Source organism: Glandiceps talaboti, chromosome 5, assembly GCF_964340395.1.
Source record: "Glandiceps talaboti chromosome 5, keGlaTala1.1, whole genome shotgun sequence".
NCBI lineage: Eukaryota > Metazoa > Hemichordata > Enteropneusta > Spengelidae > Glandiceps > Glandiceps talaboti.
This window is the reverse complement of record NC_135553.1, coordinates 1211568-1238350: the sequence shown is the minus strand read 5'-3', so window position 1 is coordinate 1238350 and position 26783 is coordinate 1211568. Positions and strand designations below refer to the sequence as shown.

The following is a 26783-nucleotide window of genomic DNA, read 5'->3' as shown; positions in this document are numbered from 1 at the left end:
CATACATACCTATGCAGGAGGCTGTCAGTCAACACCTGTTTTAGTGACACCTTTGGCTTTTTTGTACAAACATGTATTTATGAACCTATTGAACAACATAGATTTCCTCCTAGGTACTGAAGAAGTTTTGACCTCATCACAATTTCTAAATATAATGTACTAGTATATGGTATAGTGTTGTGTGGAGTGGAATAGGGAAATCTTGCTGGATTTGAGTACCTGTACCCCCCACCACACACACACACACACACATTATACCATGCACATCTATGTAACCAATGCCATGATGTTCATTCCAAAAATAAATACACTGGGTTCATTTGTCTATATGAAAGGTTTTTTTTATTTGTGTTGTATTTCTGTAAGTCATCAGCATACTCATACACACAGCTGCCTGTCAATTCATAGCCCAATACAGCATGTATGATTCTGATCTTGAGTGTATCTATAACTGCATTCTACAATGGCAGTGTTCACATCAGCTAATATCTCAACTTATAAACGCATCTGAAATGGTGGGTCTTTGTAAACTCTCTGAAAAGCTACCTAAACACTGCTAGGGTCAGAATTGGAAGAAGGAAGTGGTTAAATAAACTGTATGTGCAGAAAGATGTGGTACAATGTGTTTAAGGTTTTGGGCAATGACCCATCCTCAGATAGCTGTAACAGACCACGTAATAAGCTATCACACATCTATCTAAGAAGGACAGTTGACCAAAACAGACCAATTTCACAAACTATAGAGGGCCTGACAGTATTCATTTTGCTATTTCCTTATCAAAATACTGCCAGTGTTGCTGAAAATTACTGGTGACCTGTGTGCAAAGACTTTCATTGTTAACAAAAGTTAACTGATCAAAGCCTTAGCAAATTGAAATGCAGAGTTCTCTTCACAGGCTTTCAGCCATTTATTGACATTGTTGGGTACTCCTTTAGCTTGTCCTGATTGGTAGACAGCTGACCACATAATAACATCAGCTAAAGTGAGAGAAGATCCAACTAGCCATGTATTCTTTCCTAGGTGGGAATTCAAAGCCCTCAATGCCACTGCCTTTTCTTTGGAAGAACCTCTTGTCATGGTGTTTGATGCCAGGTCTAACCAGCTGTCGATGAGAGTTGCCAATTCTGGACTGCTCTCGTAGGATGGGTCTAAGAGACGGGCAAGGTAACGTGCTATGTTGGCTTCTCCATGAATTGGTGTCTGAGATACAGGTGCTATATTCATTTCTGGACCATAGTTAACTGAAAATACATGATAACACAAATTGGAGTCTTTTCTCAATATTCACACTAAATATGTATTTGGTCACTATCTGCACATGAATATCATGTCTTGTCATCACTACTATGTATTTGCATATTAGTATTAACTCATGAATTTATAGCTTGCATAGCAGCTCAATGACTAGTACGCATGCGCGTCTATATACTATGCGAAAAAATTGGGTGGTTTTACCCAAGGATGCATTGCGGTGCAAAGACTACACCTGCACGTTCTATATACTCTGTGCATTCTCCAGACGGAGGGTGCTATCTACAATATCATCACGAGGCAGCCTGTCACAAATGAATCTACCCTGCAGGAAATTATTTGCTTTGCCTAGTATGATATTAAAAAGAAGAGAAACGACAATATAATATGTGGAGAAAAATAAAAATATACAAAACAACTGACGGACATCTTGAACTATTCTGCCTTGGCTAAATATCCAAATAGTGGAAAAAAATTATGCCATAAAGAAAGGCATTTTCTGGAAAATGTGACTGCAGAGAAGTAAACATCATTGAAACTTGTATTAGGTTTGATTCCTGGGGCTGGGAATGAGTTGAATGGGTTTGAATAGGCTGCTGTCTATGTAAAACATCACAGGGTGAGGGCGCTATTTACAATTCTAAGTGCAGTGTCTGAAATAACTTACATAGACAGCAAGGGTGAGGGCGCTATTTATAATTCTAAGTGCTGTGCGTGAACATCGCAGGGTGAGTGCGCTATTTACAATTCTAAGCTCTGTGCGTGAAATCACTGAATAATTGAATACAATGCATTCGATTTACTTCACTCTCTTTTTCTGACAGCTTTTGAAAATGAATTCAACTTATGGAAATTATGAATAAATTTTAAATCTGAACACACAATTTAAAGTTATCGGCCAAGCTCTAAACATCTTTGCATTTCTTTCCTAGTGAGCAAGGTTATCTAGTAAGATTGTAATATTTACCTTTTTTCCAAATAAGTGTAAAAACAATTTGTGCATTGCTTCGTTCTGTTGATGTGCCATTAAGCAAACATTTGCGTAATTTGTCATCAATACTGGTAACAGAAGAGTGGACATGGACAGAAGTACAAGTTCGAGCTCTAGGGGTCAGTAGGTGATGTAACACCATAAGACCCAATGGTGGCTGAGATGGGTTGGCATTTATTACAATGTCATGTATGCTGTCATCCTGCAAACAAACAAACAAACAAGACAATCAGCTGACTAAAAAATGTGATATCATATCGCACATTAATTCAGTTCTCTATGGAGTCTTATGACCACAACATAAACATGGTTAATACCTGTTATTAGCATAGGTGTAAGATATACCGAGTCATTCTGCCATCAATGGTCTGATTATTTTTGGGTTGACTTATGTGTAAGGCACCTCGGCATGGTGGACTACACAGAAAGGTGGTAAATTTAAACCAAACCATATTTTTAAAAGTGTACTCAGTGTGTACATTATGATACCGAAAACTAAATGAATGGCCAAACAAAATGACTAATATAACAGTATTGCTGTTAAAAGTATCATGGCAGTAAATATCCTTCTTGTTATAAGTCAGGTTGATATCAATAAATAAACCATTGTGTCACAGATAAAAGCCCACACTAATGTCTACCATAATTGAAATTGAAATTGAATACACAACTTTGAATTTCACCCACATCACTGGTAATACTATTACTTCCAGATTACTAGACAGTTCAATCATCCTAGAATTTCCAAGTTGTCCTGAAAGTCTTTAAGGATAGCAGTAAATTTCTGAACTTACCAATATTCTTGTAGCACGTACTGAAGATGATTGCACCACATTGCATGTCGTTGCCCTTTCATCCATTTGCTTCGAAAGCATTTCAACATCTGATTTCAACTTGTTCAATTTTTCTAACATTCGTTCCTGTCTTCTTTCCAATGCTGCAACAGGATCATCCTACAAATACAACATATACCACTGTCCAGTCAATCTATGCACCACTGTCAATCCATGCACCACTGTCAATCTGTGCACCACTGTCAATCTATGCACCACTGTCAATCTATGCACCTATGTCAATCTATGCACCTCTGACTGTCAATCTATGCACCTCTGACTGTCAATCTATGCACCACTGTCAATCTATGCACCACTGTCAATCTGTGCAGCACTGTCAGTCTATGCACCACTGTCAATCTATGCACCACTGTCAATCTGTGCACCACTGTCAGTCTATGCACCACTGTCAATCTTTGCACCACTGTCAATCTGTGCACCACTGTCAGTCTATGCATCACTGTCAATCTATGCATCACTGACTGTCAATCTATGCACCAATCTATGCATCACTGTCAATCTATGCATCACTGTCAATATATCTATGCACCACTGTCAGTCTATGCACAAGTCAGTCTATGCACCACTGTCTATCTATGCACTACTGTCAATCTATGCACCAGTCAGTCTATGCACCACTGTCAATCTATGCACCACTGTCAGTCTATGCACCACTGTCAATATATCTATGCACCACTGACAATATATCTATGCACCAGTCAACCTATGCACCTCTGACTGTCAATCTAAGCACCACTGTCAGTCAATGCAGTCCATCTATTATACATGATAGAGGAACTGTATCCCCTTATAATACACTTGTAAACATATGGTACTATTACTAGCAAACACCAATGGTCTGTCACCATAATGTGTGTGTGCACACATCGGTACAATTTAAGTAATCACTTGTTAGCAATAGCATTTAATGATTTATGATACATTATCAAATGTATAATTCTGATAAACTAAACTTCTTGTTCCAGTGCAGGTTTTACACTCTTAGTCTTAGTAAAGAAAGGCAGATGCCCTTATGTCAAAACACAAGATGTCGTTCTTACAGCTCTCAGTATCAGTACTGTACCTCTCTTGAATAAGCTTGGGAATGTCACATAGTCATGAGTATAGTCCTGTTTGTAGATGGGAAGTTGGGACTTGATGCTGACATTGTCCCTTTCCTTCTGTAGAAGAATAGTCTAGTTCCTGACGACAGTGTTCCGATTTTACACTACGTTATCTTCACACATCACTTAGACTTGTAGAAGAAGGGACATTGTCAGAATTGAGTCCTGATTTACTTGTCTGCAAACAGGACTAAGTCATGACATGCACAAAGTATGTGCACTTAGTATTCATCATGAGCAGTTGTGAAATCCTCATTTAATTTTTAAATATCTTTTCTCTCAATGGGGGATCGAGAGCACGTCGCCACTAGGGATGGAAATAATTATAAGGCCGTAATTATAATTGGGACAAGCATGGAAGTGAGTTATACTTTCATGGTACAAGTAAGCAACTATTATACAGCAACAACTCTACACAGCATATGCACTAACACCCCCCCCCCTCTCGTACCCCATCTGGCCTCTAAATGCGAGACAGACTGCACCGAGCGTATCACAGTTGGTACCAATCATACCGTTTACACATGGAGGCACCTCTCTATGTATGCAAAAGTGCGTAGCACAGCTGCCAGCATCGCATGTATTTGTGGCTGCAAAACGGATTTAAAATTGTACCGTCAAACGTCTATGGCCAAACGGGGATGTACATTAACTCAAAACGTTGATCGCGTTTAGAAACGTGCACGCAATGTGACTGTCGGACCATGAAGTATCAGTGAGTGATAGAAACATCCATGTTCGGACAGACATTTTACACACATGACACATTATTTAAGTCTGGTGATAATTACCTCGTCAATTCCGTTTGGGACATTTCTTCCCACTGGGTCCTTTCCGTATATGCTCGACATTTTATACATACAGTTAGGAAGGCCTACATCGACATTTTCATCATATATCGGCTTCAGTTTGTACATTCCAGTTCCATTCATCGTAGAGCAGTGCACTTCCACTCTGCATGAACGGGCTTTTCAGCTGAAAGGGATTCGCATGAAAGTCTCGCGTGTCAATGTGAGAACATAACAAGCATAACGAGAGATGCACAGTGATCAATACAACTTAGTAACGACGTCTCCCATTGGCTAGAGGAAATATATTTACACAATATATTCCTCGATAAAATTCCATCTTTTCCAATGACTATTGCGTATCTTTCGTCCTCTACCCAATGCATTAATTCTTTGTATAAAAACACTTTTCTACCAGGATGGAGATGCTTAAATTACCTTTATTCATTTTATAAACTGCACAGTCTATCATTCCCTAGATAGCCAATCATATAGCTTGTTCGTTGGGAAAATGTCAAGAAAATATCGTATCGAGATTTGACCACACACTGTTTCCGAAACCGTAATCTGAAGCAACGTCGGAAAGGGATACACTTTCAATATGGCCATCACCATGGTAATTAGGGGTTTATGTCTCGCATAAGGAAAGAAGCGACGGACAATATGCTTCTCTGTCGGTCACGTGATCACACGGGCGCTTGAAAATGGCGGACATCAAAATTCAACATGGAGGCTAAATATAGAAGTGCCGAAATCCCACCATCCCAGTGAATGAGTGAGGTCATATCTTACTCCATCTGACAGGTGAACAATTTTCCTTACTGTTGGTGCATAAAAATTGACTTTCTAACATGAAGCGTGGACGCGGAAGACCGCCAAAAAATCCCATTGTGCCTCATGGATTCGGTCCTGGTGCAAAACGCAAGAAAATACTGCGTGATGCGGGAAGTGCGTCCAGTTCACGCTCTAGCACGCCGGTAAGTAATATATCAACACCCCCACGAAGTCGCACGCCGAGGGAGCCGAGATTTCGAACCCGTGAAGCCGCCAAGAAGAGCAAACAACTGATCGCCAAAGTCCTCGAAGCCGACGATGGCTGTTTGGATCACAACCAAATAACGGAAAGTGAGAACCACAATAACATCAATGACACTGATTCGGATTACACAGGACGCTCGGACGATGAGAGCGTTTATTCTGAAAGTAGCTTTCAAAGTTACAGCACCATTAGTAGTACTCCAAGTAGAAGGAGAGCCAGATCACATAGGCCAAGATCACCACCAAGTTACTTGATAGAGCGAGAAATCCCCACTCTAGAGCTTCCATCATCATCGGATGACTTGCTGATTGATAACAAACTACTCCTAACAACTGTCAGTGTGTATGAAACGTTGAGACATTTCAGACAACACCTTAGGTTAACTCCATACAGGTTTGAGGATTTTTGTGCAGCTCTACAAAGTCAAGAACAGTGTGCATTGTTAGCAGAAACTCATATTGCTTTGTTGAAAGCCTTACTTCGAGAGGAAGATGCCAATAGCACCACATTTGGGCCTCATGACACTAAAGACAGTGTAAATATCCAGTTGTTTTTCCTGGATGGTATGACCTGGCCAGAACTTGTGCGTTGTTATATTGAAAGTGATTCAGAATTCCGTCGAGTAATATCTGCTGCAGAAAATGAAAACTACCCATATGGCCATGTTGCTGATAAAGTGAAAGTACTTCAACTTTTAACAGATCAGTTTCTTGGTTCTAACAGTGTCAGGGAAGAAATTATCAATGAAGGGGCAATAACCTACGATGATCACTGTCGTAACTGCCATAAACTGGGCGACTTACTTTGCTGTGAAACATGCTCAGCTGTGTACCATCTTGAATGTGTTAATCCGCCATTAGAAGAAGTACCTGAAGAAGACTGGAATTGTGAAATTTGTCGAGAAAACACAGTATCAGGAGTGACTGACTGTGTGTCAGAAGTGGAAAAAAGTGGTTTGCTGATACGCCATGAGCCAATTGGATACGACAGACATGGTAGAAAATACTGGTTTCTGTGTAGAAGAATTATTGTGTAAGTAAAATCATATACTATCAAATTCATCAATCAGACCCTAAATTGCTTTCCATAGTAATCAACTAAAAAATAGTATCACCTGTGACCAGTTATTAAAGTCACTACTTCTATTTACATCACCATTTAAAATAATTTAAAAATAACTATCTTTTAAGGTTTGGGTACCAGGTAAAAGAGAGGGGGAGATTTGTTAACGTACTATAGCAAAGATTACCATACCTTCTACATAACTACATGTATGATGTGGGTGGGAAACCTAATCGGTTGAATTCCTAAGGAACATGGATAGAGTTTACTCACTTATCCATTAAAGGGCCATGTTTCAATCCTGGGTCATTGCATTAGTTTTATCTTAATAAGGATTACATGGTATTATTCTTTTGTTGTGAACCAACCTTTTCTATATCTCATTCTCTGCCAAATAACCATATTTTACACCTAGATTTAATTTAAATTTTAATCTGAAATGGGCCTTTAACAAAAACAGCAAAACTCGTTGAAATCACTCCAAACTCTGATACGTTTGAGTGCTTACTGGTGTTTATAAAAACACAGAAATTTGAGAACCCACTCTAGGAAATGATTAAAAAGCTGTATAGTATTATCCTGGGGAAAAAAGGCACTCTATGCCCTTCAGATGCATTTTATAACTACCACAGTACTAAATGCTGATCATGACATTGACCTTCACATGTTAAGGTCAAATGGGAGTTAATAAGTGTCACTGTCATTCACGGGCACTGTGTCGATATCAAGGGCACCGAGTCACTATGGAGGGTATTGTGTCAATATCAAGGGTTCAAGGGCATTGTGTCAATATCAATGGCATTGTGTCAATATCAAGGGTATTGTGTCACTATCAATAGCATTGTGTCACTATCAAGGGCATTGTGTCTCAAGGGTTTTGTGTCACTATCAATGGTATTGTGTCACTATCAAGGGCATTGTGTCTGTCAATGGTATTGTGTCACTATCAAGGGCATTGTGTCTGTCAATGGTATTGTGTCACTATCAAGGGTATTGTGTCACTATCAATGGCATTGTGTCACTATCAAGGGTATTGTGTCACTATCAATGGTATTGTGTCACTATCAAGGGTATTGTGTCACTATCAATGGTATTGTGTCACTATCAAGGGTATTGTGTCACTATCAATGGTATTGTGTCACTATCAAGGGCATTGTGTCTGTCAATGGCATTGTGTCACTATCAAGGGCATTGTGTCAATATCAATGGTATTGTGTCACTATCAAGGACATTGTGTCTGTCAATGGTATTGTGTCACTATCAAGGGTATTATGTCAATATCAAGGGTATTGTGTCACTATCAAGGGTATTGTGTCACTATCAATGGCATTGTGTCACTATCAAGGGTATTGTGTCACTATCAAGGGTATTGTGTCACTATCAAGGGTATTGTGTCACTATCAATGGCATTGTGTCACTATCAAGGGTATTGTGTCACTATCAAGGGTATTGTGTCACTATCAATGGTATTGTGTTGCTGTCATGGTTATTATGTCAATACCAAGGGTATTGTGTCACTATCAAGGATAATGCTATATACTGAAAAATTTGTCATTATGAACACTTTGCCATATAGCAAGTGATAAAGGAGTACCCACAATGATGAATAGCACATGTGCATGTAAGTAGTCTAGGACAAGTACTACCCTACACTGCTTAAAAAGGTTGGGTTTTTCACCACACATTCTAAGAAACTTGTTAATCTTCTATTCAAATTACCTTTATTTCCTTGTCAGTTACACAAAATATGTTTTTATGAACAGAAAACTTACCATAAAGGTGTAATCTGTTGTGGATGAATCTTATTGAATATAACACTAAATCTATAATAAACAGCCAAAACTACTCAACAATTTGTTATCTTTGTACATGCACTATGATGCTTTGCATTATGGGTACATGTAGTTACCATATTTCATTCATGCCTCAAATCACAAAAGTTCTCAATCTCATGGCTTACAAAATGTATGTTAAAATCATGGGGTCTGCAAACGCATGTATGTGTCCACCCATACATGTATCTCTGATATACATACCTTCTTTCAAACCTAGTGCAATGGCAAAAGTGGACATGCTAGAAAAAGGTATGGTGAACATATTGTATGTGTCACTTATATTTAATGACCATATCAAATTTGATTAAATGGCTTACCCATCACATTTGAAAAATTGTATGTGCAGAATAATTCTTGTGTATATCTTAGGCTGAGAGTCATTCATGGTACAAGAATAATTCACAACTTTGACTACATGTACATTGTATGTGGTGTGATTCAGGCTGACCTTGGCCTTTTTCTCTGATGATAGTTCAATGTACTCTAGGCATTGTTTGTAAACCTTATTACATGCATTGCACTATACATTACTGTAGGTACCCATTTGTTGCAAACGCTATTTATGTAAATGCTCATAGGGTGGGCATATGTTGTCAAAAAGACTTGTTTAGTGTATGTCAAAGCAGTTATTACATGTACCTGTGTTAACATATTTATTTTGTGTTAAATTTATTTTCCGTCATCATTTTGTTATGTCCATGAAAATGAATCAATGGAAACTCAAACAAGGGGAACCTCAACTACAATGCAGATTTAGCAGAATATGCCAAGATACAAATCTAAGCAATCAACGCTCGTTGAACAAATACAATATGTGATAAAGAAACTAGTATTTAAATTTTATCAATCCAATATAGCACATTGTTGTGAAACACCAAGCATAAAGAAAGCTTTACTGTATGATGGGAAGTAATGTATGCAATGATACTGAAACTATACAGATATGTAAATGTGATACTGAAACTATACAGATATGTAAATGTGCAAATTAAAATGTAGTGGTTGATTTACATGTAGTGTTGTAATGAGATGATTGGATTCAAATTTTAGTGTATAAAAAAAATTAAATACTCCCCAGGTAAGTTGATCTGTGTATGTAATTTGTATATGTAATGTCTAGTTGTCCATATAAGAACAAAATAGGTTAAGCAATCTTGAATTTTCACAGATTGGAGTGGTCATGTGACTGTAAGTTTTGTAAATCTGATTGAAATTGTTGGCAAACTAACTTGAAATTTAATAAAACCTGTTGGCATTTGGTATGGTATGGTAATGATTTCTGTACAGTACAGTACTTCAAATCTACTTTTGGTGAACCTTGTAATTATATCTCTCCCTACAGTTGCTCACCATACAACATACACAATAAATAGATGCTAAAATAGCAGTGAACTGAGTTTTTTCAATCTCCATGACATTCTAGTCAAATTTTAAATAACATGGCTTATTTTGGCATTTACTTGAAAACTATCAATATTTGACTTCATCTGTATATTGTACAATTATAAAAGACAGTCAATGTAAACAAATATCCCTACATGTAATAGTACCTACTAGTACTTACCTACACCCTAGTTTGCAATTACACATAATGAACACCACACACATTGCTGTGATTAGTCTTGTGATTTCATTTTCTTTGCATTACAGTTCAATTTCTAGGCCTTATTCAACTATGATATTAACATTGTTTAATGAGTTGCCACCAGAATTACATTTTGAATCACTTCCTGCAATAATTTTATGATCATTCAATATCTGATGGAAATTAGTCGATATTATCCAGTCTCAGTTTTTTAGTCAATATTGTCCAGTCTCAATTTTTTCACTCCTGACAATATATATAAATATTGTTAGTGTTTTTATTCAGGCAGGTCAAATCTACTTGTGTTTGTCCACAGACAAGGCACAATATAAATCTTCGTTATTTTAATTATAATTATTAGTACTACAGTTTCCTAGGTTCTTTCAAAACTTTTATAAAATAGTAGGTGCCACTCAATAATTTTCTGAAGACAATATAAACTAAATAACATAACAATATGTTGCTGTGTTATGCAAATTTGTCTTCAGATAAACACTGTTCCTACCAACATGATGTCATAGAAAACTACGTGTACTCAAGTTTTATCCTGTTTGTGTATTTATTAAGGCTTAGTAACTGCAGGGTTTCCAAATTTAGAATATAGAAGAGGATTCCATTCTATAATTTTTATAAACGAAGAACAATACTTTTTTGGTAATGAAAAATTCACGCCATTCTAATGTTATATTCAGTTTTCCCTGAGGTCTTTACAGAGTATTGGATTCTACCATTATCTTTAGAACACAAACTGTATTTACATAATAATATTTATGCATATTAGTCTAGTAATGTAACTTTCCAGGAGACCACTGTTGTGTATTAAGATATTAATATTCTTTATTAATAAGTAACAAACATGGTCTAATACAACTGTAGGTAGCAATAATATAATTGGTCTCCAAAGAGATTTGATTAGATCTCTAAATGCTGCCAGCTGTTCAGTACTCTCCAACCTTGTGTAATGGTATCTGTATTATTTGTATTACTACAGGGAAGGTGAAGATAAACTATGGTACTATAGCTCTAAGACCCAGATAGGGGAACTCATGCAGTGTTTGGATGCCAGGGATTGGGAAGCTGATCTGTGTAGAGCACTTAGTGATCAAATGCCAGAAATACTGGATCACATGAAGAAAACTGAAGATTTAACAAATCAAGCCAGAGGAAATGTTAAGTCTGCATTAGAAGCTGCTAATGGTATGAATGTCTCACAACTCAAATTTCACCTTACTTCAATAGTTACTGTTTTTCACTTTTCACATATGAACATACATGTATAAGGTATACATGAATCATGCCCAAACTAACAATGACACCAAGTCATTTTGTATTTTCTGGGTACCCGCTTGATAAATACAATCTCACTCCAAAATTCTTTACTTTCTGCAAAATTAAAATTGGAATCAAAACACTCAAAATACCCTTCCTAAACTCTAGTATTAGTTTTTGTAGTCTTGATGTTGAAATATTCTTAATAGTGGGGTCCTTTCTTATTTGTAGATTTTCATCTGACCAAAAAGATTGGTTTGCATCATGATCTGTTAACTGTCTGACTTAAAAATTGTGAAGTGAAGACAACAACAAAAAATTAGCCCTTTTTCCTTTCAGGGCCAATACAACTTCCAAAGAAAATGACTGAACCTTATAGTGAATTACTAGTTTCAATGTAACCTGGTCTTTTTTTTTTCTGCTTACAGAAAGAATCAAAGAGGAAAAAGAAGCTAGACTGAAGGAAGAACAGAAAAAGAAAGAGGAGGCCAAACAGAAAGAGTTTGAGGAAGCATTGAAAAGGAAACAGAGTGAGAAAGAAGAGAATAAAAATGTAACTGTTGATGTGAATAAAGATGGTGGTGATGTACAAATGGAGGTAGATACAACCTCTACTAACACTTCCACTTCAAATGATCCGGTTGTAGCAATGTCATCACTAGATAAAGTCCCCAACACAACCACCACTATCACCACCACCACCACCACCACTACAGTCACTTCTACAGAGGAGTCCAAGACAACAAGCATTGATCAAATCAGTGACAACAGTCAGAAGAAAGACAGTGAAACTAAAGTGATCAGTGTACAATCCCTTATACCAAATGTTACAAAGAGGATACTGGACACACAAGACATACAGCAGTCTGGGGAGGGAAAGAAAACAAACGGAGAGTCAAGTTCTAAGACAACTTCAACTACAAAAACAGTTGTGTTTCTGAATAAAGATGGTACTAAGCTAACATATGCAATATCAGGGAATGTCAACACCAAGCCAACAACAACAACAGCCTCATCTGATAGTGCAAGCACCAATGTATCAACAGCAGGTGACTCTCAGATCATGTCAAAAGTTCAAGGTGATGAGGTGAAGAAAAGTGATGGTAGTGATGATACTGCAACAGATACTGGTGACAGTAAAACTGATAAGGTGTCCAAGACGTCTCCTTCTAAAAATTCACCTCCAACATCAAGCATCATGACAAGATCAAGAAATCCAAATTACAAACCTCCACCACCCAAAACTACATCATTTATCACATATACCACATCAAAGCCCACAAAATCTACCACTGTTTCTAGTCTGAGTGGCAAAGCAACAACTACCACCACATCCTCCAATAGTAATGATACCATACTTGTCATCAACGCACAGGGTGAAATCACACGTGTTAACACAACAAAGAATGCTGACGGTACTTTGACCATTAATGCAAAGAACGCCGAGTTGTTTGCTAAGAACCAACAACTGTTCAAATTAGGGGTGGAAGGCAACTACAAATTGTATAAGAACTCTTACACAACAAACACTCTGGCCTTGAACAAACCCCAGCATGCTGAAGAAAGAGACAAACGTCGACATTTGTCACATAAATTTAGTCTCACCCAGCTGAGTGAGTTTAAATGGAGTGGCACTGTACATGGTTCCAGGGTTTTAACTGTTTCTACACTTCGACTCAGTGTTACTCAGCTTGAAAGCAATATTTCTGCTCCCTTCCTACACTCCAACTGGGCTGTGCATAGAAATAATTGGGTCAAAGCAGTGCATATGTGTAGTACTCCAAGAGAGTTTTCCTTAGCATTGGCAATATTAGAATCTGCAATCAAACCTGTTATCTTTAACTTTGTGTGGAATGAAAGCCTTGGACACACTAGAATGCTGCGCTTAACAGCTATGGAAAGAGAAGATAGGAAGAAGGCAGAGAGAAGAGGTCAAGATGAGTCTGAGATTGACAGGAGTCATTGGGTTCACTACACATTTCCATTGAGGCATCAGGTCAGTATGGCTAGAATACTTGAATTAATAGAGATGGTGTTTTGGATTATTATGTTATAAAGTGTGTACATGAGATTTCACAGTGAGTACACACCTAGAACAAGGCTGATAGTTAGGCTGTGTGTTTGCCCCCCCCCCCCCCCCATAGCATTGTACCTGCAGTTTGTAGCTAAAAAAGAATGAATTTATTTGATTAAAGACACTCGTGTGATTCATAAACCTTTAAGAGTAGAAGGCAAGATTGTATGGGTAAGACCATACTGTAACTACATTTCGCCTCTACCAGCATCTTTAGTCTGGTGTCATCATACTGGGTTTTTATGTTGTCATACATAATGTGATAGATATTTAAATGTCTCTCATGTTGCCATGGTGACTCAGCTACAAGAATAAAACATTTTCCATGTACAAGCCAGTACTTTGTTTCTGCTTTTAGCCTGGTATGACATGCATACAGGATGTGTGTTGCATATAATATATGTAGTTTCTGTTTCATGTTATCCCTTTTTAATTGCAAAGTAATGAATTCCACCCCTTAATTGATAGAAGACAAAAAGGACAACAGGAATTTGTAGGAAACAAAACAGAGATGCCTGTTTCCAGTGGGAATCATATCCCCATAAGAAACACTCTTCATAAGTAGTAAAAGCTATCAACATACTTATACTTATTACGTTCACTCTGTTGTTACATAGCTTGGTGAAAATAGCAACTATTAATAGTCTTGAGTCACAGCACTGTAATAACTTAATAACACTTGTCTATGTTCTTGTATTTGATTATTAGGTATGGAAACAGAAGGGTGAGGAATATCGTCTCCTTAGTGGGGATGGATGGATGTGGTTGAGCTCCATACGTAGGAAGAGATTGCTTCCTGCACCAAGTCCAGCTAAGCTTGCTTTAGAGAGAAGTATTGCCAAAGCAAAACAACCTAAGTATCAAAATGGTAAGTCAGTCTTAGAAGAGAAATATTGTCATTTTAGTTTATTAAATGTGTTGAAATATATGTATGAATCTAAATGTTATAAGTGTAGCATCGTTTGGATTTGCATCATGTAGCTTTGTTTTACCTTCCATTTTAATAAGAATAGTAATAACCAGATACAAACTGAATACCGCTATAGTTGGGTCTTGGTTGTATGGATTATTCCTACCTACATGTAGGAGAACTCCCTTTGAGAGGTACAAGTTTTGAAAAGTGTCTAAATGTATCCATACAACACTTTGACAAGTAGATACTTACAATTTTGGCCTTTCCATTCCATTTCAGTGTTTGAAATGTTTGCCAAGCCACGCACCAATCAAACAAGTGAAGCAGAAAAGAACACTTCTGTCCAGACAGACAAAGATGAAAGTGGACCTGTGAAAATGGAAATTGAAGAAAGCAAAGAGAGTAGTGTTGATGTGGATGGGGTAGATGCCACTGATAAAGCAGATAAGGTCAAAGATACAACAGAGAAAACCATGGAAACAGCAGGTTCTGACAAAGGCATTGAAACTCCTGATGTAGACAAGACCATGGCAGCAACACACTCAGATAAGAATGCAGATACAACAGAGAAAGACAGACCCCCTAGTACAACAGAGAAAGACAAACCCCCTAGTACAACAGAGAAAGACAACCCTGATACAACAGAGAAAGACAAAGCCCCTAGTACAACGGAGAAAGACAAACCCACTAGTACAACAGAGAGATTCAAAGTCCCAAGTACAATTGAGAAAGACAAATCCCCTAGTTCAACAGAGAAAGACAAATCCCCTAGTTCAACAGTGAAAGACAAATCCCCTAGTTCAACAGAAAAAGACACATCCCCCAGTTCAACAGAGAAAGACACATCCCCTAGTTCAACAGAAAAAGACAGAGCCCCCAGTTCAACAGAGGAAGACAACGCCCCTAGTACAACAGAGAAAGACAACCATGGTACAACAGAGGAAGACAAACCCCCTGGTACAACAGAGAAAGACAACCCTGGTACAACAGAGAAAGACAACCATGGTACAACAGAGAAAGACAAACCCCCTGGTACAACAGAGAAAGACAAACCCCCTGGTACAACAGAGAAAGACAACCCTGGTACAACAGAGAAAGACAACCCTGGTACAACAGAGAAAGACAAACCCCCTGGTACAACAGATAGTGACAAACCAACTGGGAAAACCGACGAACAGAATACACAGAACAAAACTGATTCCATCCAAAATGTTAAAAAAGAAAAAGTTAAAAATGAAGAAAAGGAAGGAAAGGTAAAAGTAGAAGCAAAGGAAAATAGTATGGAAGTTGATACTCCAAGTAGCAGTGCATCGGTAAAACACAAGAAAAGTAATGAGAATAATAATGATTACAATGATGGTGTGTTAAATGTGAGCAAAGCTTTATCAGAACACTCTGTGTATAAAAAGATAGGTAGACGACCAAGACTGGATGGCTTTCTAGACAGAAGAGTCAAACAAAAAACACTAGAAAATAAAGAATACGAGGAACAAATGAAGAAATATATGACGTACAAGAAAGCACTTGAAGAAAAGAAGAAACTAGAGGAACAGATTTTCCTTGAAAAGAAGAAACCAGTGACAGGGGACATGATAAGTAGCCCACAAGCAGCATCTAGAGTGAGTGGTGTGAAAACCGTGAGTGGTTTGGAAAGTGCACCAGTCCAAAACAAAGTTGGTAGTGTTCCTGAAGTGAGAAGAAATCAAGAAATCAAATGTGAAGTCAGTGAGAAATGTCAGGTTTCTAGTAATGTTGGAAAGACAGTTATGCTGTGTTATTCTCCGTTATGTCAGAGGAGTCGTGAACACATTGATCAGTACAATTGTTACTCAGTTTTATGTCCTGCAAAACAATCAACAAAACTGTCTACAGCTGACAATGTGAATACAAAGTCTTTACCTGTACATGACGATAATCTAAAGACAACAAAATTAAACAATGGTCAGTTGTGTTCCAATACAAACAGTAATAAACTTCAAACTTCATCAAGTGAGTCTGTCAATTTGAGTGTTGTGTCAACAACATCACTTTGTAAGACCAGCCAAAGCAATAGCATTCCAGTAGAGATTTGTACCACAACCAGTCCTACAAAGACTATCACCTCAATTAGTGTGCCTTCTGTGGGGTCAGTATCAGTGTGTGTCAACTCAAGTGTAGCTGTCACTCATACAGGATCCACCAACCCAACAATGACAGTTGCATCAAGCAATAGTCAGCCTTCAGTCACCAATGTACTGCCACAAATATCTACAACTTCTGCTTCTTGTGTGTCATCACCGTCAAAAAGCCAGCCATCACTGTCATTTCCCAAACCCAATCTAAATATACTGATTCCACAGAATGCGTCAGGAGCAGTCACCTCAGATACTCTCACCAAGGCAAACCCATCATCAAGCATTCCCACAGTTATCAGCGGACTCAATATTAGTTTAGGTAGTCGACCTATTGTTACCTCACCAACTAGTCTAACGGCAGGTTCTACTCCATTTACCAATGCATTGACTTTCACAAGTACTAAAGCAGTTGTCAGAACTTTAGCTGTAGTATCACAGACACCGACGATGACAACAACCCAAACCAAACCTCTTACTACAGGTGTACTTCTTGGAAAACAGGACTTGAAAATTGCCAACATAACAAGTGGAACAGATCAGCTGAAAAGTGCCAAAACTGAAGTGGTTACTACACCTACGAATGTTTTGGATCAAAAAAGTAGACCTGTGAGTGGAATCACCACAAATACAATCAGCTCTCTAATGAAATCCATCAGCACGACACTAACACCAATTGAGCCACCTAAAATGCCATCAACCAAAACTAGAACTTACTTAGCCAAGTTTTCACGTTTACGGAAATCTACAAAGAAGATAGCCAAACCACTGCCTACATGCTGCAAATTTGCCACAAAGGCAAAAGTTAAGAACCTCTTTGTGTTGCGGCCAGAAGAACTACGAAAGATTAGCAGACGAGGAGGACGGTGGGATGTCCCTTCATTTAATTACAATGCAAAGACTACAGGTGTAAACTGGCCATATCCTACCCCTAGGCCACGTTTTAAGACTGCTTGGAGATACAGGGTTCAGACATTGCGCTCACTTTCAGCTGCAGGGTTATTGTTACGTATTTTGTGGGCGTGTATACGCTGGGATGATATGGCCATTAAGCCACCTTTTAGTGGCTCTACTACTGTCACCACTGAGGATGAAATTACCACTACAGAAATTATCAAGAAACGAGACGTCCCACCTGATAATCTGAGATCGGAATACCTTGTCAGGAAAATAATCTGTCCTGTTGGTGGACCAAGTAAAGATGGTATGTTGGCCTCTAGTTGATAGTTTGTTAGTGTGTGCATGTGTCTTTGTACCCTAACATGGGTATTACAAGTAAGATGATACCATAAGTCAATAGTTAAAATCAATGTGAATGAGTTGATACTTCAGTGGCAATTGAGGTTTTGACTTACTAAGATAGATACAATTAAAACTATTGTTGACCAATGTTATAAATTACACACGTGAGTGATAGCAGTGCCTCTGTTGCACAGATGTAATTGCCAGGTAATCAAGACAGTGAAACACAGAAAGTTCCCAATTTATACACTATAAGATCATAGAAGTCATCAGAAATGCCACCCTTCTGTGAGTATGATTAAGTTCATACAGTAGCTTATATCAATATGTCGCAACAATAGCTTGTTTGTGTATATCGTAGTAAGCCAAAGCCTTGATTGACAATGTTATGTTTATATGACTACTTCAGTGTAACAAGATGACTTTTTCTCTAAATTTGTGTACATGAGTAACTCTGTATTCACAGAATATATTGTAGTGACTTTCAAAAATAGTCTGTATTTTGCTAATAATGCATGGTAGTGTAGACTCTTAGTGTTCTAAGCTATGAGATGTAGATGTTGTTGGTAATATGAAAATCTGTATGAAATTCAGTGTATGAAATGAATGCTTGTATTGTTATCTGTTAACAGAGGAATACAGACCACAGCGTAAAGGTCTAAGGTCTAGCTCCAGAACACCAAAGGCATTGGAAGAGAGAAAACCCAAAGGACCACAGGTTATTGAGACTTGGATACCAGAGGAAGAGTTAGAACTGTGGGAAATTAGACAGTTTGGTGAAAAGTAAGTCAAACATCTTGTATAAATATGTCATATTCCAAATCTTTGTTTTCACTTGGATCAAAAATGAGACAATAGTTGCTCAAATTTTGCTAAATAGATAGAACCATGTAACTTTTACCAGATCCACCGTTCTACTGTCTAAAATTTTTCCACAATTTGTTGGCTGTTGTACGTCTTTGGACAGACATTGTACTTAAAGGTTATGGTTCACAATCTCAATGTGTTTGTTCTATATTTTCCAGGATGGAGAAACAACAACAAATTGTACGAGAGAAAATAGCCAAGCAGGAAGCTGACAAGAAAGTACAGGAAGTGAAAGACCAGTTTGAAATGCAGTTGAAATTACAAAGGCAGGCAATGCAACAGGTAAGCTAAGCAGTCCCTCCAGACTAGGTGATCAGTATCTGCGTCTTTAAACATCGTTAGACATCTAATATCTCTTATATCAGTTGGTATAGCAATGTGGTGTCTTGAGCATTGTTGCTAAGTGAACATTGTTGCTAAGTAAACATTGTTGCTAAGTGAGCATTGTTGCTAAGTGAACATTGTTGCTAAGTGAGCATTGTTGCTAAGTGAACATATTTAAAAAAGGGTTACTGGAGTTTAGAGAGCAGACCGTGCAATAGTGTCTTGAGAACACCAGGAAGAGAAGCTAAGAATAGGGCTAGTCCAACACAAACCTATAGGTAGTACCAATGCAGTTGTTTCTAACAGTTGATGGTTTACAATAGAGGTAGGTATGTATGGCACTATTTGATATTATCACTCCAAATCTGTTTTCAATCTGATAAATTAACCAGCCTGTCTATTATATCACATGTAGAAACGTCTATCACAAGATACACCCAAAGTATCAGGTACTGGTACAACAACAGTTACTTCCTCAACGACAGCATCATCATCATCATCTACGTCTTCAGTGTTTACTACTATCATGACGCAAGCCAAGTACACATTAACTACTACCAGGGTAACAGCAACACCAACCATGACTGTCACAACCATTGGTGTTACTTTAGCTACTGCAACTACTCCGTCTACCACTGCAGTTACCACTACATTGGCTGCTGCAACATCAGCAATCAAAACAATTCCTACAAAAGTCAAGACACTTCAACCACAGCAAATACATACTAAAGTTGTAGCACTCTCATCCACTGGTAAGTACAATCTGTGGGATATTTCACTTCTACTCATGTCTATGTTTGAACTTTAGGCTAACTCTAACAAACTTGTCAAGATTTACCTACAACTAAACAAAGTTGATGGGATAAATAAACATTTTGTATTTTTTGTTGCATATGGCCAATACATTGCTTCCTTGAAACTGTTTAATTATGATTTCTTTAAGTAACTGAGTAATGTGTGTTTTGTCTTGACAGGTACAACACCAGCTCTTCCTAAACTGAGTACATCTGCTTCTAATATATCAGTGGTTACAGCAAAGCAGTTCCCAGGCTACCAACCCAAGACCATCATAGCTGCGGCTAGTAGTAGCCCAGCTACCACGACAGCTATCACAGCAACTGTAGCAGGTACTACGGTTCTGACTGCAGCTAAACCCAGTCAGACTCTACCAACTGGCACCTTTGTATTGCGACAACCAATCGTCATCCGTACTCCAAGTGGACAAACCCAAGTATTGCAGCCTGGACAAATCATACAAACTACAACAGGACAGGCACATCTAATCAGAGGTCAAGGTCAAGTTGTTCAGGGTCAAGTCCAGGGTCAGAGGTTGATAGCACCTAGTCAAGTGCAGATTAGAGGACAGACCCAGGTTATTAGAGCTGCAGCACCAAGTACAGCGACAGTAGGTGGTACAACAACGGTACAGAGGTTGATTCTACAAACACCAGTTGCTGCTGCAACATCTACAGTTTCCAGCACACCAACAACCATTGGTAAGTTAGACAGTGATTTGTGTGTTCACCAGCTTTCTTGTCCCAACGTAGTTGTTGATATCATCATTTCTGAATTATGAGTAGTTTGATAGCAACATGTACTTCACTCAAAGAAACATAAATCACTATTACTGATTACAATTTTGTTCGACAGTGTGTGTGTGTGTGTGTGTGTGTGTGTGTGTGTCTGTGTATGTGTGTGTGTGTGTGTCTGTGTGTGTGTGTCTGTGTGTGTATGTGTGTGTGTCTGTGTATGTGTGTGTGTGTGTGTGTGTGTGTGTGTGTGTATTTGTCATAAAATTAAAGTATATAAGTATGGGATTGATCGTGATTCCTATTTGTGTACAGCTACAGTTACCCCGGCAACAAGTCAAATCACCCAGCCAGCAGTTGTTGCTGTGGCTTCACCGGCACTGTCACTACAACAGAAACTACTAGTTCTTCAGCAGCAACAACAACAGTTGCAGCAACAGCAACAGCAGCAGCAGCAACAACAACAAATCAAACAACAACAACAGCAACAACAACAACAAATACAGCAACTTCAACAATTGGCCAGTATCCAGGGGAAAGATAAACAACTACAGACCCAGTTCCAACAACAAATACTACAAAAGCAAGCACAGATCAAACAGGCTGCTGCTATTGAAAGCATGAGACTTAAACAGAAATCTATGACTCCAGAGGAGAAGGCTGAACAACAAAGGTAAGACAGTGTGATGGGTACCTGTAGCACAAACCAAACAGTTAGTCTTGACTCCTACTTTCACACTATATTGCTGTATACCCTACATTAATTCTCAGTTTGCTGTATAAGTATGATGTGAATCAAACTAAGACTAAATGTTACCAATCCATTATACAATATCATACCCTAAACAGATTCTCAGTTTGCTGTATAAGTATGATGTGAATCAAACTAAGACTAAATATTACCAATCCACAATACAATATCATACCCTAAACAGATTCTCAGTTTGCTGTTCCCTGTACATGGAAATAATCTGACATTGCTGTATTTTCTCAGTTTGCTGTACAAGGAAATAATCTTATATTGCTTAACACATTTTCTCAATAGGATGGCAGTTTGTAGTCAGGTCATGAAAACAATGCTGGACAAGATTGACAGAGAAGAAAGACACAACCTGAAGAGGAAGAGACAACGAGAAAATAAGGAGGAGAAAAACAAACGTGTAGCAGCTAACAAATTGAGTGGAATGTTGTATAAACATAAAGAAGTGTTAAAGAAAGAAATAATGAAGAAGAGAGAGTTGTTGGAAAAGAACTTAACAATCCAAGTACAGGTATGCTTGAAGTGAAGTAGTGCAGTTGATTGCAGTATTACCCCCTGTCTCTATTTGTCATATGACTGTTACAGCAGTTATCTAGATATGCATATGATTAGAACAATGTTTTAGAAGTGGTGGATAGTTAAAACTGTCCTTGAAGGTGCCCAAAAGTCTTCTCCTTATCACACTATCAAACTGACATACATTGATACAAAACAACAGTGGGTGCCTTTGATGTAGGTTCATGCCAGGTTCTTATCAGTGTGTTTTTATGTCTGTGAAAGTTAATCATATTAGTGTATACTTTGACAGACATACACAAACTGATAAAGCATCATGTGAATCTACATCAGTGGTGACATCGACACCACCTATTGTTGTTGTATCATTGTATGGCAGTGTGATAAGGAGAAGACTTCTCTACACTTTCAAAGCTAGTTTTAATTACCCACCACTAATAAACTGAGGTTCTAATCACAGGCATAACTATGTAGCAGTTTTAGTTTCTTTACAAAATGTAGTCAATAGTACCAGATGTAAACGTCTTTATACCCCAACAGACAACACTGCAGGGGGTATATTGCGATCTCTTATATTTTATCATACACACACCAGTTTCATTTAAATTTGTAACTGCACCAAGATGGCATACCATAGTCTGCATTTTATATCACTTTGTGCCATCAAATTGAACCAAATCCACTGTTTGAACATTTACATATAGACTAAACTCAAGTATCTCCCCTAACAGGAAGAAATAAAGCAAGAACATAAAGCTGCCAGGAAGAAAAGAAAGAGTGAAAGTATCACTTCTAGTTCTGTTGCTGTGACTACTGTTGCAACTCTCCCTGTTACTACTGCTGTGACTGAAACCAGTGCTGCAGTTCCTGTGGTCTGTCCTACTAATGACAGCATCACTGCACCAAAACTAAAGAAGAGGAAGCTAGACGATAGGTTGTACTGTATCTGTAAAACTGCATATGATGCAACCAAGTGAGTATTCTTTCAAGTCTACACAGTTGTAATTGTCACTCCACCTTCATAATACATTATACTGCTTCAACTGCCATGACTGCAAGCAACTGCTTCAAATGCCATGACTGCAAGTGACTACTTCAAATGCCATGACTGCAGTGGACTCATGAACTACCAGTCAGGATTTTTATCTTGATGGTGTTCAATTAATTTTCATTACGTTTTTTCATACTTATTAGTAGAAGAAAAAATGCTAAAATATGGCATTAGGAGTTGTTGGTTTTACTACATTCTTGTAAGTAAGTTTTCATGATACACCATGTAGTATGAAAACAAAGTTGATTGAAGTGACTTGAATTGTCTTCAACATTCAACATTGCTTACAATGTTTTACTTTTACATGATAGATTTTACATTGGTTGTGATCTGTGTAATAACTGGTATCATGGCTCTTGTGTCAATATCACTGAGGAGGAGGCAGATACACTCAATGAATATATTTGTAATGACTGTAAATCACAACAGCTGGAGACAGATGAAGAATTATATTGTGTGTGTCGGAAACCTTATGATGAAGCACAGTAAGTCAGTCAACATGTTGTGTGCATAGAAATCACACCAAGACAGTCATGCTGTATGTCATAGCATCATATACATACATACATACATACATACATACATACATACATACATACATACATACATACATACATACATACATACAGTCATACAGTCATACAGTCATACATACAGTCATATATACATAGTCATATATACAGACATAAACACACACATTCTGTTGTGCAAGCAGCTTTGCTAGTTCGCTAGTTCATATGGAAAATGATTCCTAGATCCTTTCCTACCATTCTCATAATCCATACAACCACACACACACACATTGATAATATATGAGTTACCATGTGACATGTTGTCACTCACAACAATGATTGACAAAATCCGTTGAAGTGTTGCAAAGAATCTTTTCCCTTTTACAATTGTACTGAGCTGTTATTTTGATCTGTTCATGTTATCAGGTTTTACATTGGCTGTGATCGATGTCAGGATTGGTTTCATGGTCGATGTGTTGGCATCTCATCATCTGAAGCTGAAAGTATTGAAAAGTATATATGTCCTAATTGTCAGACTTCCAGACTTCAACAAAGTCAAACCAAAGACCTTACAAATAAAGACTATGAACACTTAAAGCGACTCTTAAAACAAATGCAGGTAGGTACAGTTTGATAGAAATAGCTCATTATACATACCTCCAATTTACTAACTGGTCCAACCTCATGATTGCCACCAAACCTGAAAACAGATTGACAGGTCAGTTAAAACTAATGAAAGTGTATTCACTTGTAATGAAATCAAGTCAGGATCCCAACGTTTGGGCAAGACTCAATTTTACAAAAGAGGCCAGTTCAGTACACACACCTACCAAGTATATGAATATGTCAGTGAAATAAACACAACCTTCATATACAGCTTTGTTTCTATATTTGTCCACAGAGTCATAAGATGGCATGGCCATTCTTAGAACCAGTCAGTGAAATAGATGCTCCAGATTATTACCAAATTGTCAAAGATCCGATGGGTAAGTTGAGTTATAATTAACTGGCTACACAGTGTGGCAGTCCATGGGGAAAAAGATCACCCCAATTTATGGACACTAAGAGAGCTACATTATAACCAAGTACATGCATAGATTTATGCACATGTACGTTTTCACACACGCACACAAACAAAAACACACACACAAACACACATAAACACACACACATACGTACACATACACACACACACACACGTACGTACACATACACACACATACACACACATACGTACACATACACACGCACACACATGCACACGCACACGCACGCACACACACACACACACACACACACACACACACATCTACGTTCACATATACATATAAGTAATGTATAATATTATCAAAGGACAATATGTGTGGTATCCATGGTAGCATTCCCTATGATCACATCACTCTGTCAATCATCCATCATAGAGTAAACTAGACTGACAGTTTACTATCAAAAACTGTATAAATTATCAAATTATTTTGTTGTATTTGGTTAAATTTCTGATTTTCAGTATATATGTTGTTTATGCTACAGATCTTTCTACTATAGAAGATAATCTCAAGTCAAGAGAGTACAAGAAGCTAGGTGAATTTATTGGCGACGTCACCAAGATTTTTGACAACTGTCGTTTTTACAACCCTGCAGATTCGCCATTCTTTCAATGTGCTGATGTTATAGAGAAATTTTTTGTACAGAAAGTTAAAATTATTAAGCAAAGTATGAATTTATGATCTAAATAATATTCAAAGCTTTTGAAGTTTGTTTTTAAATTTGAATATTACAATTAGGTATCGAGGCCAAAGCAATGAAGTTTGTTGTCAATTCATCCCAGCTGTCATTCTGTGCTGTTTGTTTTGAATATATATAAACACATTGAAATGTTTTCAGCACAAATCACAATAAAGATAGCAGGAGTAGATGCATAGGGGGTTGTTATGTGAATACTAACTTTACATGGGGATGGTAATACAGTGTTTTTACCACTGTCTTTTTCAAAATTAGAAGGGATGCAAACTGAATTTCAATGCTTTGGCTTAGGTGAGATTTTATTCAATGACTAAACCGATATAGTAGAAGTAGAATAGTAGATGCAAATGAAAATATCTTAATCAACTCTATTTTCTATCCAAATTTGTTGACAACATTAACCATTGTTGACATTATTTATTAATTAGCTTGATGAGAAATGTGTATGGATATCGTCTGTTGTGCACATTACTGTGTGTTTGTAGGTTACCTTAGACTGACAAACAAGCTGTGGTTGCTGCATACTGTACTTTGCTTCCACTCTCACACAACTCATACTGAATTGAACATTGTCATGGAAATGGACTTACATTTAGGAAGTTGGGCGGTCTTATCTTGGGCTCCATTATATTTTACTAGTACTAGGAGTCTGCACAGTGGATGTGCACTTCCAGGTTGCTGATATTTCAATCCATAACTATGTACATGACTTTGACACCCTAGCTTGCTGAAGATCCATCAGGATATGGTGGTATCCCTTAGAATGCTGAAAAATGTGCAAAGTTTGCTGGCTTTATCTTAGCAATACAGTTACTTTGCTTTGTTGTTTGTTATACTAGTATGTAATTTATTGATATGAATCACTCGCTGGGTCTAGTATTGAGAGTCGTCTATTTTCAACCACATGACCACCACAATAGAGACTTTGTCCATTCTTGTATGTTTAGTTGAGCAGATATTTGTATTTATTGTCATCAGGATGTAGATTCTGAATTTCTATGTGATATTAACTTCCTCTGTTTTAGTGTGAGTTCATTTATTGATAATAAAGCAGTCTTTTCAAACAGTGAGAGTTTTCACTATGTTGTCAATATATTATTTCTCTCCTGTCAGTATTAAAGGGACATGGTCTACAACTTGTAAGTATTTTCATTTTTGTTTCCAAATAAAAGGTTACTTATATTTTACCCTACACTGTCACTTGTTTAATGACAAGTAGTCACTGGCAACACTCGCCATATTAACTGTTGTCATACTGTATTCTCATACGATATGAATAAAATGATGTCATTTTATATTCTTATACATTAGACTACAGTATCACAACAGTTTATATGGTAGGCGTTTTGCCAGTGGCTGCTTG

The 26783-nt window shown here is 37.6% G+C and overlaps 2 protein-coding genes across 3 annotated transcripts; one reads left to right on the top strand and one right to left on the bottom strand.

Moving 5' to 3' along the window:
* Positions 1 to 355: 355 nt before the first annotated feature.
* On the bottom strand, positions 356 to 5175 carry LOC144435288 (aminoacyl tRNA synthase complex-interacting multifunctional protein 2-like). Its single transcript, XM_078123880.1, has 4 exons — positions 4992 to 5175; positions 3038 to 3196; positions 2220 to 2445; positions 356 to 1242 (listed from the first exon to the last, which is right to left on the bottom strand). Exons 1-4 carry the CDS (start codon positions 5130 to 5132, stop codon positions 848 to 850), a joined length of 921 nt encoding a protein of 306 aa, XP_077980006.1. The 5' UTR covers positions 5133 to 5175; the 3' UTR covers positions 356 to 847.
* Positions 5176 to 5695: 520 nt separating this feature from the next.
* LOC144434972 (nucleosome-remodeling factor subunit BPTF-like) lies at positions 5696 to 26470 on the top strand. Of its 2 annotated transcripts, XM_078123500.1 has the most exons (17): positions 5696 to 7059; positions 11501 to 11706; positions 12207 to 13774; positions 14561 to 14720; positions 15045 to 15167; positions 15909 to 18080; positions 18751 to 18901; positions 19144 to 19267; positions 19725 to 20061; positions 20284 to 20805; positions 21154 to 21511; positions 21884 to 22109; positions 22846 to 23087; positions 23477 to 23650; positions 24104 to 24296; positions 24579 to 24663; positions 25208 to 26470. In XM_078123500.1, exons 1-17 carry the CDS (start codon positions 5840 to 5842, stop codon positions 25402 to 25404), a joined length of 8058 nt encoding a protein of 2685 aa, XP_077979626.1. In that variant the 5' UTR covers positions 5696 to 5839; the 3' UTR covers positions 25405 to 26470. The 2 variants fall into 2 exon arrangements, with proteins under 2 accessions (XP_077979626.1, XP_077979627.1); XM_078123501.1 differs by having other exon boundaries at positions 5708 to 5792; positions 15045 to 18080.
* Positions 26471 to 26783: the final 313 nt, after the last annotated feature.

What these genes read in the sequence shown, in the direction of transcription:
- LOC144435288 (XM_078123880.1), bottom strand. Translation starts at nt 5,132, where the DNA reads ATGAATGGAACTGGAATGTACAAACTGAAGCCGATATATGATGAAAAT. An exon ending in TCCCAAACGGAATTGACGAG is followed by an intron (nt 3,197 to 4,991) that starts GTAATTATCACC and finishes TTGTATTTGTAG; the next exon opens with GATGATCCTGTTGCAGCATT. An exon ending in TACACTTATTTGGAAAAAAG is followed by an intron (nt 1,243 to 2,219) that starts GTAAATATTACA and finishes ATGTATTTTCAG; the next exon opens with TTAACTATGGTCCAGAAATG.
- LOC144434972 (XM_078123500.1), top strand. Translation starts at nt 5,840, where the DNA reads ATGAAGCGTGGACGCGGAAGACCGCCAAAAAATCCCATTGTGCCTCAT. An exon ending in CTGTGTAGAAGAATTATTGT is followed by an intron (nt 7,060 to 11,500) that starts GTAAGTAAAATC and finishes GTATTACTACAG; the next exon opens with GGAAGGTGAAGATAAACTAT. An exon ending in ATTAGACAGTTTGGTGAAAA is followed by an intron (nt 18,902 to 19,143) that starts GTAAGTCAAACA and finishes TATATTTTCCAG; the next exon opens with GATGGAGAAACAACAACAAA.